This window comes from Felis catus, chromosome C2, assembly GCF_018350175.1.
Source record: "Felis catus isolate Fca126 chromosome C2, F.catus_Fca126_mat1.0, whole genome shotgun sequence".
In the NCBI taxonomy this organism is placed as follows: Eukaryota; Metazoa; Chordata; class Mammalia; order Carnivora; family Felidae; genus Felis; species Felis catus.
In genome coordinates this window covers 67097140-67115379 of record NC_058376.1, presented here as the reverse complement: position 1 = coordinate 67115379, position 18240 = coordinate 67097140, and the positions used below count along the sequence as shown (strand labels likewise).

Genomic DNA, 18240 nt, shown 5'->3' with positions numbered 1-18240 from the left:
ATGTTCTATGTGAATTCAAGAACAGTGTGCACTCTTCTCTTGTTGGATGGAGTTCTACAGATGTCTGTTAGGTCTAGTTGATTTAGAATATTGTCTTAGAAGACTAAGTTGATCTGCTTAGTTCTATCCAGTTGAAAGTTAGGGTATTTAAGTCTTAAGCTATTATTTTTTAATTTCTCTTTTCATTTATGACAAGTTTTGTTCCTGTATTTCAGCACCCTGTATATATTTATAGTTGTTTATATATACTTGATGGGTTGATCCTTTTATCATTATAGAATGATCCTTTTGTTTTTATTAATGTTTTTGAACAGTCTGTTTTATCTGATATTAGTATGGCCACTCTGGTTTATTATGGTTGTGGCTGGAATTATATTTTCTCTGCCTTTTACTTTTGACCTTTTTGTATTTTTGTATCTATGTCTTCTACAGACAACATATAGTTGGATTCTGGCTTCTTATCCAGTCTGTTAATTTTTATTATTTAACCCATTCACATTTAATGTTATTATTGATATAGTTGGGGTAACATCTATGTTTTGTCTCTTTATTTTCTATATATCTTATGTCTTTTTATGTCCTCTGTACTTCTTTTACTGATTTCTTTTAATTGGATATTTCCTAGTATAACATTTTAATTTCTTTAATTTTTCTCTATTTTTTTTTTTTTTTTTAGTTATTCCCAGTGGTTACTCAAGGAGTTATAATATAGCTTAAAATTTATACTAACTTAGTTCCAGTGAGATATAGAAACATTATTCTGGTATAGTGTTATTTTGATGTGCTATTACTGTTATATGTGTATATCTATATGTGTTACAAACCCAGTAATACATTGTTATAGTTATAATTTATATAATTTTATGTCTTTTTAAATGTTTACTTATTTTGAAAGAGAAAGTGAGCGAACAGGGGAGGGGCAGAGAAAGAGGGAGGGGGAGAGAGAGAGAGAGAGAGAGAGAGAGAGAGAGAAAGAAAGACAGACAGACTGACAGAAAGAAAGAAAGAAAGAAAGAAAGAAAGAAAGAAAGAAAGAAAGAAAGAAAGAAAGAATGAATCCTAAGCAGACTCCACACTATCAGTGCAGAACCCCATGCAGGCTTGAACCTGTGAACCATGAGATCATGACCTGAGCCAAAATAAGAGTTGGATGCTTAACCAACTGGGCCACCTAGGCACCCCAATTTTATGTCTTTAAAGAAGGTAAGATGAAAGAAAAATGTATATTTATTGTTACATTAAAATTCGTATTTAAGATTTGTGTTTTTCTTTATTCCTATTGTTTTTAGCTACTATCTTTTGTCATTTCCTTACTCCAATACAGTTTTGCTCTGTTAACTCTAAACAGAGCAAAGAGAAATTTTATTTAAGTAAAAAATGAATTTTATTCAGGAATAGCAGAGGAATTGCAATTTGGGACAAGCAAGCTATGATGAACCATAAGCAAGTCTGAAAAGACAAAGGAGGGTCAGCTTTTATTATGTTTTAGGAGGAAATTAGGGAGTGTTTTGTTTAGAACAAAAGTGTACTGGAGAAGAACAAGAGTTTGAGTTTGTGGTGGTTTCTGATTGGTTGTAAATGGTAGTTAGTATGTTGTCACTAGAGCAGAGAGGGATCTTCCTATTTTTAAAGACAGGAGATACAATTCCGATTTGAAAAGTGCTCTCCCTTGTTGAAATAATTCTTCCTTCTTCCTGCTGGTTATGTAGGCTACAATGAGTGGTATGGGCTTAACAGCTCCCCCTTCAGGGCTTCCCTGATCCATGGTAAGGGAGGTTTTCTTTATTTAGTTTCACAACTCCCACATGTCAACCTTTGGGCTGTTATTGCCAAATGTAATGCATTTTTATATGTTACAAACATGTCATTTTATACAGTTGCTTTTTAAATCAGGAGAGGGAAGGAGAGGAAATATGCAATAATACTGTCTTTATAAGTATCTACATAACTACTTCTATTGGTACTTTTTGTTTTTTTGTGTGTGGAATTAAAATACTGTTTTGGGTCACTTTTTTTCCAACCTGAAGAATTTTCTCTAGTATTTCTTATAAGGAAAATCTGCTAGAAAAGAATGTTTTTAGTTTTTGTTTCAGTGAAAATGCCTTTATGATGCCTTTACTTTAGAAAGATAGTTTCCTTCATGTAATATTCTGGGTTGATGGGTTTTTTTTTTTTTCTTTCAGCTGTTAGAATATATCATTTCATTGCATTCTAGCTTTCATTGTTTTGTTAAGAAGTCAGCTCTTAATCTTATTGGTTTCTCTTGTATATGATGCATTGTTTTTCTGCTGCTGCTTTCAAGATTTTCTCTTGTTTTTTTACATTTTTACTATGATGCATCTGGGTATGGATATTTTTATGTTTATCCTACTTGGAGTTCACTTAGTCTCTTGTTGCACATAATAGTTCCCACATTTCTCTGAGGCTCTGTTAATTTTTCCTTCCCTTTTTTCTGTCCTCTCAGACTGCATAGTCTCTATTGGTATATCTTCATGTTTGCTGATTCTTCTGACAGCTTGCATGTAGTATTTAGCTCTGTAGTAAATTATTTATTTCAGTTATTGTACTCTTTACTTTCAGAATTTCCATTTAGCTCTTTTTTTTTTAATCATTTCTTTCTCTTTACTCTTATTCTCTTCTTGCTGAGACATTGTCATCATACCTTCCTTTACTTCATTTAGCATAGTTTTCTTTTGTTCTTTGACTGTATTTGTATACCTCGAAGTCTGGCATTCCCAAATCTGGAACCTCTCAAAGTTCTTTTGCATGTTTTTCCCTTGTGTTTGGGACACACTTTCCTGTTTCTTTGCATGTCTCATAGTTTTTATTGTTGTTGAACCCTGGATACTTTAGATAATATATTGTAACATTTGTGAATATTGATTCCTTCTTTCCTTCCCCCCTCTTTCTATGCTCCTGATTCTTTCTTGGAAACCATAGAAAATACTTAGGATTGTACTTAATGTAAGGACATTGAAATTAAAAGTGTCTATGATTAAAGTTCTTGGATTTGGTAAAATCCAGTTTGTATGCTCAGTGGTCTTTTTTCTTTTGGTTGTGACTCGTTTGTAAATAAATGAAGTTTCCATATAAGTGAGGTATTACCACATTTAGAAATTTTTCCAAATGCTGAGTCCTTTATTTTTAATACAAAGTTTACATTTATAGTTTTGTTCCTTTTGTAATACATTTGTTTAGCTAATGAATGATATTTCTTTCTTTTAGGTTACACCTATGTTTGAGGATTGGACCACTATTGACTGGTATCGATTTTTCTGTTTATGGGAGAAGCTGCCAATTTCTATGAAACGGGTGGCAGAGCTAGTGGGAGTCGAAGAAGCGTTCTTGGCTCGCTGTGTGAAAGGAAAAGTAGTAGCCAGAACTGAGAGACAGCATCGCCAGATGGCCATCCATAAAAGGTAAATATCAAGGAGTCTACACTATCCAGTATTTAACACAGTTTTTGGATATATAGTAGATGTTCAGTTTATTGTAGTCACTTTCATTATCATTAAAATCAAATTTTTGGCTGAGTATGGTAAAAATTTTCACTTTCCTGTATTTACTGAATTGATTGATATTTCTCTCTTGCTATTTATAGTTTAGAAGTCATTGTAGATGAAGACCTTTTAAAGTAGAACATTTAATTACTTCCTTTACTTAAAGATGTGAATTAGAATTGCCAACTTAGTGTAGCTTCATGTGAGGTTGTGCTTTGTATCATTATTATAATACAATATTATAATGGTTCTGGGGAAGAGCCATTAAAAAATTCAGATGGGGAAATTGAATCATTTAGCTTCTTTAAAATCTAATAAAATTATTTTTCTTAGTGCTAGTATCTAGTATATTATTTCAACATAATCAAGTGTGAATTTTGTAAGGATTTATATACTTGGATTATTTGTGGCACTAGGACCTTTCAAGTCAAAACTGGTTTTATTATCAAATTATGTCATTTTTTGGAAATATGAATAGATGATCATGTAACTGTATCAGATGTTCTTTTAAATTATTGTGCCATTATATTTCTTGAACCAAGTCTTATTTCTTGAAATTAGTTAGCAGTATTGAAATATGGAGGAGCTCTTTTTGTTATATAGGTATTAGGTTCCTTGTTATGCTATAGTACTAATGTATGTCAGGATTTATTTGACCAACATTGAGCTCTGTCTTTGTCCACTAATCCTATATCCTATTAGGAATCTTCTCACAGTGTATAAATCTTCACTTGCCTTTTTGATTCTTTCTTGTTTCCCAGCATATATCTTCATTGTAGGTATAAGTAATCTCTTACCACACTTTTGGTGATTTACTTTCCAGGTTTTTTACCAGTCTTGTGCTATTAGACTTAATCAGTGAAGTTCCCTTAAAGGAAATAAATCAGAAATATGGATGCAGTCGTGGACAGATTCAATCCTTACAACAGTCAGCAGCTGTTTATGCAGGTCAGTTAAACAAGGGTTTCCACATTTATTTGAGACTCTGAGATCAAGTTAAAATTACTTTTTTTCATATTCCATTTATTTTAGGCTTCTCTACAAATGAGGGGATCATGTAAAGTCATAATTGTATGTGTTTGTCCTCATAAGAACCCCTAAAACTATGGCTTCTCACCCTGCTCCAGAGGATTGGCAGCTGGCAGCTAGCTGAGTGTCTGGATCTTAGTCTCCCTCCATTGCTTAGCCACCTGCTAAACATCCTCCTTTTTATTTTTTTTTTAGTTTTTATGTTTTCACTGTTGCAGGAAGTAGACCCAAAGTCCTCAGTGGCCTCCCCTTTCTCATCAAGTTGCTGATTAATATTTGTTATTGAGTAGGAGGATGGCAACTACAGAGGGATTTCTGTATATCTGGTAGACTGTTCTAAATATCTCTCCTCTAAGGAAACACTGGTCTGCCCTTAATAAAATTAAACCCCTATCTGTAAGCTAGGCAAACAGGGAAGTTCTGGGTCTGATTTTACCAAGAAATCCTTACAAACTCTTAGGAAGGAAACCCTGGGCTGCTGGAGAGAGTGTGGATTTGTATGTGTAGGAGGTTTCATTGTGAAGGTGTGTGCATATATGAGAGTACTGAGGGAAAGATTGTAGGAGGGGCTGGAGACTTCAACTCACTGGCATGAAGGATCTCAAATTGCCTGTAGGATTAATGTTCTCATAGGGAAGTGATTATATCAATGCCTTGACATTGGCTCTTCTGGCCTTCTTATCTCATGAGGGAATAGCTATTAAGTTGGGCAACCTTTCCTTGAAGAAAATATCAATAGGAGCTTCACTTTTTGTACTCCTCTCAGCACTTGAATATTTAAATCATCTCTCTTATTTTCTTATTTTGCTCTAGATGAAAGAGTCCCTCACCTGTTTTAAAGAGTTCTCTCTTCCTTAAAAAAAGAAAGGAAGGAAGAGAGAATGAGGAATGAACTAGAGTGAGGGCTTTTTGTGTATTTTGTGTTAACATGCTCTGCCTCAGTTTTTTCAAATATCAAGTTCATGATTAAGAATAAATGAGATGACAATGTGTTTACCCCTTTTATTGACCAATTAGCTAGGCCCTGAACATGTGTCTACTCGCCTGTTAACATACACTTTGTGCCTTTGTGCCTCTTAAAGTTTACGATTCTGCTGGTAAAACAAAACAAAACAAAACAAAACAAAACAAAACAAAACAAAACAAAAGATACAGCAAGACAAAAGTATCTAAAGAAATAGAGAATTATTTATAAAGAATTTTTAAAGAATTTTTGAACGTTTTTTTAATGTTTATTTTTGAGAGAGAGCGAGACAGAGTGTGAATGGGGGAGGGGCAAAGAGAGAAGGAGACAGAATCCGAAGCAGGATCCAGGCTCCAGGCTGTCAGCACAGAGCCCCATGTGGGGCTAGAACCTACAAACTGAGAGATTGTGACCGGAGTGAAGTCAGGCGCTCAACCAACTGAGCCATCCAGGAAGCCCAAGAATTTTTAATTTCATAAATATTCTATGATTATTGTAGGGATGATTACAGTATTTTCCAACCGCCTCGGCTGGCACAACATGGAGCTACTACTTTCCCAATTTCAGAAGCGTCTTACATTTGGCATCCAGAGGGAGCTGTGTGACCTGGTCCGGGTGTCCTTACTTAATGCACAGCGAGCCAGGTTCTTCTATGCTTCTGGCTATCTTACTGTGGCAGATCTCGCCAGAGCAAATATTGCGGAAGTGGAGACTGTTCTGAAAAATGCTGTGCCCTTTAAAAGGTAAGAGAGTCCTCCTGACCAGTAGTTATTAAATGAAAAATTATGTCTATTTGTAAATAATAGAAAATGTACTAAAATATTTTTTCTTTGATAGTATCATGACATACATGGGGTCACTGGAAGAAAATGAGACTGCTTTTTTCCCCCTTTAGAATTACTATAGTGTGTGTGTGTGTGTGTGTGTGTGTGTGTGTGTGCGCGCCTGTGTGTATGTATATATTTTTAAATTGAAGTATAGGTGACACACAGTAGTACATTAGTTTCAGGTGTACACATAGTGATTTGAAAGGTCCATATGTTATGCCCTGCTCACCACAAGTGTAACTACTATCTTTTGCCATAAAATGCTATTAAATACCATTGATTATATTCCCCATGCTGTACATTTTATGCCTGTGACTTAATCATTCCATAATTGAAAGCCTTTATCTCTCACTCCCCTTCAACCATTTTGCCTATCCCCCTACCTCTCCCCTCCAGCAACAATCAGTTTGTTCTTTGTATTTATGGGTCTATTTTTTCTTTTTTGTTTGTTCAGAGTCCACATCTAAGTGAAATCATATATTTGTCTTTCTTAGTCTGACTGATTTCATTTGGCATAATATCCTTTGGGTCTATCCATGTTGTCAAAAATAGCAAGATCTCAATCATTTTTACGGACGAGTAATATTCTATCACATATTTATGATACATGATATGTGATATATATATATATATATATATATATATATATATATATATATATATATGACATCTATATTCCTTCATCTATCCATGGACACTTGAGTTGTTCCTATACCCTGACTACTGTAAATAATGCCACAATGAACATAGAGGTGCATATATCTTTTCCAATTAGCGTTTTCATTTTCTTTGGGTCAGTATTCAGTAATAGAGTTACTGAATCGTATGGTATTTTCATTTTAATTTTTTGAAAAACCTCCATGCTGTTTTCCACAGTGGTTGCACCCACTGTCCACAAGCGTTCCTGCTTCTCCACATCCTCACCAACACTTGTTATTTCTTGTCTTTGATTCCAGGTGACCTGACAGGTGTAACTGGTATCTCATGGTTTTGATTTGATTTCCCTGATGATTGGTGATGTTGAATAACTTCATGTGTCAGTTTGCCATCTATATATTTTCTTTGGAAATGTGTCTATTCAGGTCCTCTGCCCATTTTTAATTGGACTTAATGCCCATTTAATTATTTGTTTGTTTGTTTTTGGTGTTGAGTCATATAAGTTCTTTACATATTTTTGCTATTAATCTGTTATTGGATATATCATCTGCAAATATCTTCCCCCATTCAATAGGTTACCTTTTCGTTTTGTTGATTGTTTCATTCACTGTGCAAAAGCTTTTTATTTTGGTGAAATCCCAATAGTTTATTTTGCTTTTGTTCCTATTCCAAGAGGAGACATATCCAGAAAAATGTTGCTAAAGCTTATGTCAAAGAAATTACTGCCTGTATTTTCTTCTAGGAGTTTTATGGTTTCAGGTCTCACATTTAGGTCTTTAATCCATTTTGAATTTATTTTTGTATGGTATAAGAAGTGATACCCTTTCATTCTTTTGCACATAGATGTTCAGTTTACCCAGCGTCATTTACTGAAGAGACTTTCCCATTGCATATTCTTGCCTCCTTGTCATAGATTAATTGTCCATTAAGCATGGGTTTATTTCTGGACTCTGTGTTCTGTTTCACTGATCTACTACATGTTTTTGTGCCAGTACCATACTATTTTGATTATCACAGCTTTGTAGTTTATCTTGAAATCTAGGATTGTGATACCTCCAGCTTTGTTCTTTCTCAAGATTGCTTTGGCTTTTAGGTCTTTTGTGGTTCCATACAAATTGTAGTATTATTTATTCTAGTTTTGAGAAAAATGCTGTTGGTATTTTGATAGGGATTGCATTGAATCTGTAGATAGCTTGGGTAGTATGGACATTTTCAACAATGTTAATTCTTCTAGTCTATGAGCATGGTAATATCATTCCATTTCTTTTTTCTATCTTCAGTTTCTTTCATTAATGTTTTATAGTTTTCAGAGTACAAGATTTTTGGTGTAACTGTAAATGGTTTTGTTTTCTTAATTTCTATTTTTACTACTTTGCTATTAGTGTATAAAAATGCAACAGATTTCTGTGTATTAACTTTTTATGCTACAACTTTACTGAATTTGTTTATGCTAATAGAATTTTGATGGATCTTTAGGGTTTTCTATGTATAGTATCATATCATCTACAAATAGTGATGGTTTTACTTCTTCCTAAACAGTTTAGATGTCTTGTATTTCTTTTTTGGTCTGATTGCTCTGGCTATGCTTTCCAGTACTATGCTGAATAAACGTGGGGAAGGTGGATGTTCTTGTCTTGTTCCTGATCTTAGGGGAAAAGCTCTCAATTTTTCACCATTGAGTATAATGTTAACGGTGGGTTTTTCACGTATGGCCTTTATTATACTGAGGTATGTTCTCTCTAAACCCACTTTGTTGAGAGTTTTAATTATGAACTCAAGTTGAATTTTGTCAAATGCTTCTTCTGCATCTATTGAGATGATCATATGATATTTAACCTTTGTTTTGATTTGTGAACGTTGAATTATCCTTGCATCCCCAGAGTAAATCCCATTTAGTCGTGGTGGATAATCTGTTTAATATACGGTTGAATGTGATTTGTTAATATTTTGTTGAGGATTTTTGCATCTATGTTTATCAGGGGCATTGGCCTGTAATTTTCTTTTTTTATAGTGTTCTTGGTTTTGGTATCAGGGTAATACTGGCTTTGTAGAATACATTTATAATGTTTTTGGAAGTTTTCCTTTCTCTTCTATTTTTTGGAATAGTTTGAGGAGAATAGATATTAACTTGTCTTTAAAAGTTTGGTAGAATTTACCTGTGAAGCCATTTGGTCAGGGACTTTTGTTTTTTGAGAGTTTTTTGGTTACTCATTCAGTTTCATTACTAGTGTCTTGTCTGTTCAGCTGCTGTTTCTTCCTGATTCAGTTTTGGAAGATTATATGTTTCTAGGAATTTATCCATTTATTCTAATTTATTGACATAATTTTTTGTAATGTTCTCGTATAAGTCTTTGTATTTCTGTGGTGTTGGCTATTAATTTTCCTCTTTCATTTCTGATTTTATTGATTTGTGTCCTCTTCTTTTTTTCTTGATGAGTCTAGCTAAAGGTTTATTAATTTTATCTTTTCAAAGAACAAGCTCTTGGTTTCCTTGACCTTTTCTATTTTTTTAAATCTCTATTTCATTTATTTCCACTGTGATCTTAATTTCCTTCCTTTTATGGACCTTGGCTTCATTCTCTTTTTCAATTTCCTTTACATATAAGGTTAGATTGTTTATTTGAGAATTTTCTTGTTTCTTGAGGTAGGCCTGTATCTGTATGAATTTCTCTCAGAATTGTTTTCACTGAATCCCAAAGATTTTGGACTGTTGTCTTTTCATTTTCATTTGTCTTCCTGTATCTTTTGATTTTCTCTTTGAGCTCTTCATTGACCCATTGGGTGTTTAGTAGCATGGTATTTAGTAGCATGCTGTTTAGCCTACACGTGTTTTTCTTTTTACCAGTTTTTTTCTTGTGATTGATAGTTCTATACTATTGTGGTTAGAAAAGATACTTGATATGATTTCAATTTTCTTAAATTTCCTGGGACTTGTTTTATGGTCTAATGTGTGATCTGTTCTGGAGGATGTCTTATGTACACTTGAATTGAAGGTATATTCTGTTGTTTTTGGATGGAATGTTGTGCATGGATATTTTAAGTACATCTGGTCTAATGTGTCATTCAAAGCCACTGTTTCCTTTGTTTTCTGTCTGGATGATCTATCCATTGATGTAAATGGGATGTTATAGACCTCTACTATTACTGTGTTACTGTCAATTTCTCCATTTAGGTCTGTTAATATTTCCTTTATGTATTTAGGTGCTCTAATGTTGGGTGCATAGAGATTTACAAATGTTATATCTTCTTGTTGGATTAACCCCATTATCATTATATAATGCCCTTTGTCTCTTATTACAACCTTTGTTTAAAGTCTGTTTTGTCTGATACAAGTATTGCTACCTTGGCTTTTTTTTATTTTGCTTTTATTTGCATGGAATATCTTTTCCTATTCTTTCATTCTTAATTTCTGTGTGTCTTTAGGTCTGACATGAGTCTTTTGTAGGCAGCATACAAATGGGTCTTGTTTTTTAATCTATTCCACCACGCTATGTCTTGATGGGAGCATTAGACCTACTTTTACATTTAAAGTAATTATTGATAGGTATGTACTTATTGCCCTTTTGTTAATTGTTTTCTGGTTGTTTTGTAGTTCTCAGTTTTTTTCTTCTTCTTTTGCTCTCTTTCCTTTGATGACTTTCTGTTGTATTAGTTGATTGTCTTTATTTTTTGTATACCCATTATAGATTTTGGTTTTGTCTTTACCATGAGGTTTATATATAACATGTTAATTATATAGCAGTCTATATTAAGTCAGTTACTTAAATTTGAACACATTCTAAAAATTTTTTCACCTCCGTTTTAGGTATGTATTCTCATATTTTACATCTTTGTATTCATAATTTTCTTAGTTCTGATTATGGCCTTTTCTTTTTAACATAAAGAAGTCCCTTTAACATTTTTTTAAGAGTAGCCTAGGGGCGCCTGGGTGGCGCAGTCGGTTAAGCGTCCGACTTCAGCCAGGTCACGATCTCGCGGTCCGTGGGTTCGAGCCCCGCATCGGGCTCTGGGCTGATGGCTCAGAGCCTGGAGCCTGTTTCCGATTCTGTGTCTCCCTCTCTCTCTGCCCCTCCCCCGTTCATGCTCTGTCTCTCTCTGTCCCAAAAATAAATTAAAAAAAGTTGAAAAAAAAATTAAAAAAAAAAAGAGTAGCCTAGTGATGATGAACTTTAACTTTTTTAAATTTCTCCTTTGGGGCGCCTGGGTGGCGCAGTCGGTTAAGCGTCCGACTTCAGCCAGGTCACGATCTCGCGGTCCGTGAGTTCGAGCCCCGCGTCAGGCTCTGGGCTGATGGCTCAGAGCCTGGAGCCTGTTTCCGATTCTGTGTCTCCCTCTCTCTCTGCCCCTCCCCTGTTCATGCTCTGTCTCTCTCTGTCCCAAAAAATAAATAAACGTTGAAAAAAAAAATTAAAAAAAAAAATTTCTCCTTCGGTTGTGAATGATAACATGGCCATGGAGCGTATTCTTGGTTGTAGGTTTTCTTCCTTTCAGCTCTTTGAATATATCATGCCACTCTCTTTTGGCTCACAACATTTCTGCTGAAAAATCTGCCGATAGCCATAAGTGGTTTCCCTTCTATGTAACTTTTTGTTTCTCTTTTGCTCCTTTTGAAATTTTCTCTTTATCTTTAACCTTTGACATTTTAATTATGTATCATGGTGTGGAACTCCTTGAGTTCATCTTGTTTGGAACTCTCTGTCCTTCCTGAACCTAGATGTTTGTTTTCTTCCCCCAGGTTAAGGAAATTTTCAGCTGTTATTTCTTCAAATGAATTTTCTGCCTCCTACTTTCTCTATTCTCTTCTGAGACCCCTATAATGTGAATATTTGTTCTCTTGATGTCATCCCAGAGATTGCCTAACCTATCCTTAACCTATTCTCATTAAAAAAATTTTTTTTCTATTTGTTGTTCAGCTTGAGTGCTTTTTATTACCTTGTCTTCTAGATTGCTAATCATCTCTTCTCATCCCCTATTGTTGATTCCTTCTAGTGTATTTTTCATATCAGTTATTGTATTCTTCAGCTTTGATTCTTTCTTATATTTTCTAACTCTTTGTTGAAGTTTTCACTGAGTTCTTCCACCCTTGTCTCCAGTCCAGTGAAGATCTTTAAGATCATTATTTCAAACTGCTTATCAAGCATATTGTTTCTCTAGGTTTCATTTGGTCCTTTTCCTAAGGTTTTGTCTTGTTCTTGTGTTTGGAGCATATTCCTCTGTCTTCCCATCTTGCTTGACTTTCTGTGTTTGTTCCTTTGAATTGAGTAGAATAGCTACTTCTAAACTTAAAAGAAAGGTATTATGTATGTCATTTCCTGTGTATTCTGTGTATACTGGATAACTTTGGCTGGCTGGAACTGTGGCTGGCATGGGCATGGAGTCCCAGGTACTCCATGTTTGGGCTGCCCTAGTAGGATGGCTTGAGCTAAAGTGGGCTTGGGCCAGGTGGTCCCAGAGCTCTCCATAGACAGGGTGCTCTGGCAGGAGAGCTATAGCTGAAGTTGGCGCAGGTTGGAGCATTCCCTGGGCTCTCCATGAGAGGATCCCTGGAAGGATAGCTGAAGCTGAAGTGAGCATGGGCCAGGGCTGTCTAGGGACTCCCCACCCACAGGGTGCCCTGGGAGGACAGCTAAAGCTACAAGTTGGGGTGTTCTGGGGACACTTAACACAAGGGATGCACTGTCGGGGTGGCTGGAACTAAGGTGGATGTGGGCCAGGGAGTCCTGGAGTGTGTTAGTAAACTGTGTGGAGCCAAAGTAGTGTGGGCCTGGGTCTGGGGTGCTTTACGCCTGTGCCACCTTGCTGTAATGGCTGGAGTTACAGTGAGTACTGCTCAGGGGTGTTCTGGTGGGCACCACACTGGTGCTACTTTGGTGGGATGGCTGGGGCTGGTGTGGGCTAGGGGTCTGGAACTTACTGAAGTGGTAGGCCAGCTAGGGAACCTGAACCCTGCTTCTCTCTGGGCTATCAAGGTAGAGAGGGAGCATAAACTGTGGCACTTGCAGCCCCTCCTGACATGGAAAGGGTTCCGGCAGCTCCCCCACCATTTGGCAAAGTTCTAGGTCTAGTTTCTCTTTACATTCTAGTTGCTATTTGTACTTATATATTATGCTAAGGCTACTATTTCTGTGATTATACCTTTTCTGAATGCCCAGAACTTTATTGATCAATATTACTAACATCAGTATTAGGACAGATCTACGTCACATACCTCCTCATGTGACACAGTGAGAAAGACACAGCATTACTCCTGGAGTATTCTTATCAAAAATGTCTAACATAAATTTAATTGTAAGGAAACATCAGACAAACCTAAATTGGGAGGCATTATACAAAATAATTGTCTAATACTCTTCAAAAATATCAAGGTCATGAAAAACAATAACTGAGGAACTCTTTCTAATTAAAGGAAATAAAGAGACATGACAACTAGATGTACCACCTTATTCTAGATTAGATTAGAACAAGGATGTAAGTGGAACAATTGATGAAATTTGAATAAGGTGTATAGATAAGAGATAGCATTGTATTAATGTTAATTTTCTGAATGGAAACTGGTATATCTGACACCTGGCCACCCTTTCCTTTTAGTACTTGGTACATGAGAGCCAGAAAACCCATTTTGATTGTCTCAGTTTGCCATTAACAAAAATTCACAATAAATTACCTATGCATATGTATTTTCCATTGTTGGTAATGTTTCTTCAGAGTAAATTCTTGGATGTGGGATTTCAAAAGGTAAGTGCTTATGTAGGTTTATTAGTTCCAGATTACCCTGCAGAAGGGTTGTACCAGGTTACATTCTCACTGGCCTATTACACCACAGCCTTGCAAACAGAATCCATTGTTAGAGTTTTCATTTCACCAGTCTGATAGATAGGAAATAGTATCTCAGTATGGTTTTAATGTGTATTTCTCCAATTGTGAATGATGGTGGATATCTTTTCATATGTTTCAGGATCATATTTTTGTATCCTTGTGAATTATCTGGTTATGTCTTTTCTTGTTTCTACTGAGTTTGGTCTTTTACCTCTCCTTTTTATTTTATTTTATTTTTTTTAATGTTTATATACTTTAATAGAGAGAGAAAGAACAAGGGAGTGACAGAGAGAGAATCCCAAGCAGACTGCATGCTGTCAGTGCAGAGGGCTCTATCACAGGGACCCTGAGATCATGACCTGAGCCTAAATCAAGAGTCAGATGCTTAATCTACTGGGCCACCCAGGTGCCCTTCTTTCTCCTTTTAAAAGAATCTTTTCTTCTTAAATTGATTAGAGTTCTTAGCTGTTTATTTTATATGTATATTGCAAATATTTTCTCAAAATTTATAAATTGTCTTTTGACTTTTACTACATTGTTTTTGCCATGCAGAATTTTAAATTTTCTATTGATTTTTTTGTCAATTTTTTTTTTTTTTTTGCTTTGGTATTGTCATAGTTAGAAAACTTTTGTCTACTGAAATTAAAAAGGAATTCATTCATGTCTTCTCCTAGTATTTGTAGATTTGCATCTAGATTCCTGATGTATTTAGAATTTAATTTTGTGTATAGTATAAAGTCTGGATCAAATTTTGTCCTTTATCCAATGGCTCCCATTTATAAAAATGTTTATTTTTGACTTAGTGATTTGAGATGCCATCTTTGTCATATACCAAATATCCATAAATAATTAGGTCTATTTCTGTAGTTTCTATTTTATATACTATTCTTTTTGTCAATTCATGAGCCAGTAAATACTTTTAATTATAAATTATAAATTATTAATCTCTGGAAGGACACTTCCTCTCATAGTTTTCCAGTATTTTTTTTTTTGGCTATTCTTGCATATTTGCCCATATGAAAGTTAAAGTGCTTGTTGATATTTTATAGGAATTGTATTGAAATTTAACTTAGAATTGATATCTTTATATTTTGTGTCAACCTATCCAAGGATAGGTAACATCTTTGAATTTGATCTAGTCTTTGTGATTTTTAAGAGTTTTCAAAAGATTTCCTCATATAGGTTTTCAAAAGTTTTAAGTTTTGCTCACACAGGTTTTATACATTTCTTGTTAAAGTTATTCCTACTTAATATTTATTGTTATTTTAATTGGTTGCTCTCTTTTATTATGTCTTCTACATAGTTATTATTAGAGTATATGAAGGCTGTTTTGTATAATTTTTTATCCTATTTTCTAAATTCTTTTATTGTTTGAATTACTTTTATCATTGATTCTCTAGAATTTTCCAGGTATGTTGGCATATCATCTACAAATAGTTATTTTACTTCTGTAAGAATTTGTATGCTTTTAATTGATTTCTCTTATCTAATTGTATTAGCTGATATCTCTAATATGTAGTAGTAGTAGTAGTAAGGATAGTAGTAATAGATATTGGGCATTTTTGCTTTGTTTGTGATCTTAGGGGAAATGCCTCTGGTGTTGCTTCAATAGGATACTGGTTTCAGAACTATGGTGTGTGTGTATGTGTGGGTATGTGTGTGTGTGTGTGTGTGTGTGTGTGTGTGTATTTATGTAAGAAATACATAATTCTTGAATATTTTTGTCATGATTGGGTATTGAATTTTGTCAAAGCATTTTCCAGTATTCCTGAAGATTATCATAGTTTTTTTTTTTCCTCCTCCTTCATCTATTAGCATGGTACATTATATTAATAGGTTTCCTAATATTGAATCAATCTTATGGAATAAATTTAATTTGGAATTATGGAATAATTTAATTTGGTCATCTTATTTTATTATATGATGTTGGATTCTATTTGCTAATATTTGATATAGTATACTTTTGCATTGTTATTTACAAATAATATTGGCCTATTGTTTTCTTGCATTGTGTGGTTTTTTGCACTATTTTTATTCAAGTTTTGCTATCAGTTTTGGTATCAGACTTGCCTCATGAAAAAGAATTATGAAGCATTTTTTTGTTTTCAGTGCTTTGCAATAATTTAGGGAGGCTTGGGACTGCTAGAAGTTTTTATATGATTATTGTATGAAACCATGTTGAATGGTGCCTTTCAATGGGTTAGTTTCCTGATCACTTTGTCTACTTTATTTTTTCAGAAATTAGTCTCTCTAAGCTTTCTATCTTGAATGGGGTCAATTTTGGTAATCTGTATTTCCTTAGAAAATTATTTGTTGCATCTGGATTTTCAAATACATTTTTATAGAGATTTGTGAATTAGTTTCTTAGGAATTTTAAGTATTCCTTCTATTTCAATGGTTATTCCTTCCTTGTCATTTGCTATTTTATAAATTTTACTTTATCTCTATTTTTTCTTGATTAGGTTCGCTAGTGGTTTATCTATTTTTTAAATTGGTTAAAAATCAGTTAGATCTAGACCTAGGTCTAGGTCTATGGCTTTTTTTTTTAAAGTAATGTACCTTATTAATCTCTTCTTTTAATTTTACATTTCCTTCTTCCTGCTTTCTTTTGTTTTCTTTTGTACTTTTTCCGATTTTGTTGTTGAACTAGGAATTTGTTGACTTTTATATTTTTATTGATAAATAAAATACTGTATTCTTAGTGTAGAACTATGAACTTAGTACTGTGAGTTTTCCTGTGGTTTTTATTTTAAATATAATCCATAGATTATGATATGTAGAGATTTTGTTTTTATTTGTTAGAAATGTAATTTGCATGGTTTCCTTCTTTTGCCCAGGTGGAAGTGCTTTTTGTTTTTTTTATTTTTTAAAATAATTTCTAGTCTTATTGCACATCAATCTAACGTGTTATTTATAACACATATACTTCATGGAACTCACTGATGTTTTCTTGGTGTGCTAATATATGATCAATACAAACTAGATGTGTTCTGTATTACAAAGGTAAAGTGTTTGAAATATATTCATAAAAAGTCACCCTCATTGCTTATGTTCATTAGGTCTTCTTTATTCTTATTTATTACCCTCCTCAACATTTGATCTGTGTTTTAATGAGAATGGTTTATTAAAGTCTACTAATTATTAGTACACTTCTTTCTGTGTTTCCTTGTATCTCTTATATTTGCTTCATAAAAATGGTTGCTTATTATTTGGTGTGTAAATACTCATAGTAAATATGACTGGTAATGTTATATTTACTATGATTGTTGTTTTTAGCATTAAATTTTACTCTTTTTGTTATATTTAATGCAAAATAGCCCTCACTGCTTTCTTCTTGCTCCATTTTTCTAGGATATTTTTTGTCCATCCCTTTAGTTTTAGTCTTTTAGAATCACTTGGTTTTAGGTATGATTTTTATGTACCACACTGAGTTGTAATTGTGTTTTACTTTCTGAACCAAATTGAAGTCTTTCTTTTAATAGATGATTTAATCCCATCACATTTATTGATATAACTAAAATGTTCCATTTCAATTCTTAAATTATTTTATAATTATGTGTATTGTGTATTTACTATGTTTCTTTGTCTACCTTTAAGAGTACTCTTTGGAGTTTTACTTTTAAATTTAGACAGGTGTGTATTTTGTTCTAGTGCGTACCTGTGTACTTTTTATTATCTGGCTTGTAAACATTTTTTTTTTAAGATTTTATTTTTCAGTAGTCTCTACACCCAACGTGGGGCTCAAACTCACAATTCCGAGATCAAGAGTCATATGCTCTTCCAACTGAGCCAGCCAGGCACCCCTGGTTTGTCAAGATTTTAATGGTATCCTGTAGCACCTACCTATTGCCTGAACAACAGTCATTGACACTGAGCTTACTTTAGTTTTCTTTTTCCCTCTCCTTTTCCCTCCGTTTAAAAAGTGCATTAGTTCTGTTTGTCTCAATGTATAACATTTATACATTAATTTTCCACCCTTGTCCCTACCCTTGTAGGATGTAGAGATGAAAACTAATATAATCTACATTTTTATTTATTCATATTCTTACCATCAGTCTTAGTGCTGAAGTACTCTTAGTCCTCTCTTGGTTGGATTACACTTACCTGCTAATAGATTTCTTGAGGGCTAATATCGTATAGAATTCCCTAAGTTCTTGTATGTGTAAAACTGCTTTTCTATAACCTTAATAGTTAAAGCACATCTTGACTAGATATAGACTTTTGGTCCACCTTTTCTTTTATTAGGTTTAAGGAAAATGATTTCTTTGCTGTGCATGCTGTTTTTGAGAATTCTGATGGTAATATAATTCTTTTTTTTCCTTCTAAATATGTAGACCTTGAGATTTTTATATCTTTGAAGTTGGATAGTTTTAATAGGCTAATTAACTATTGCTGTGAAACAAATTACTTTAAGAGCTTAGTGACTTAGGGCCACCTGGCTGGCTTA

The 18240-nt window shown here is 34.0% G+C and overlaps 1 protein-coding gene across 6 annotated transcripts in view; it reads left to right on the top strand.

The window, feature by feature from the left end:
• POLQ (DNA polymerase theta) overlaps positions 1 to 18240 on the top strand; it is a 156973-nt gene that overhangs the window by 81896 nt on the left and 56837 nt on the right. For all 6 annotated transcript variants that reach the window (XM_045037000.1, XM_045036999.1, XM_045037002.1 and 3 more), the window contains 3 exons: positions 3226 to 3419; positions 4324 to 4448; positions 5993 to 6236. In XM_045037000.1, coding sequence (XP_044892935.1) covers positions 3226 to 3419; positions 4324 to 4448; positions 5993 to 6236 — 563 coding nt within the window. The remainder of the gene's footprint in view (positions 1 to 3225; positions 3420 to 4323; positions 4449 to 5992; positions 6237 to 18240) is intronic.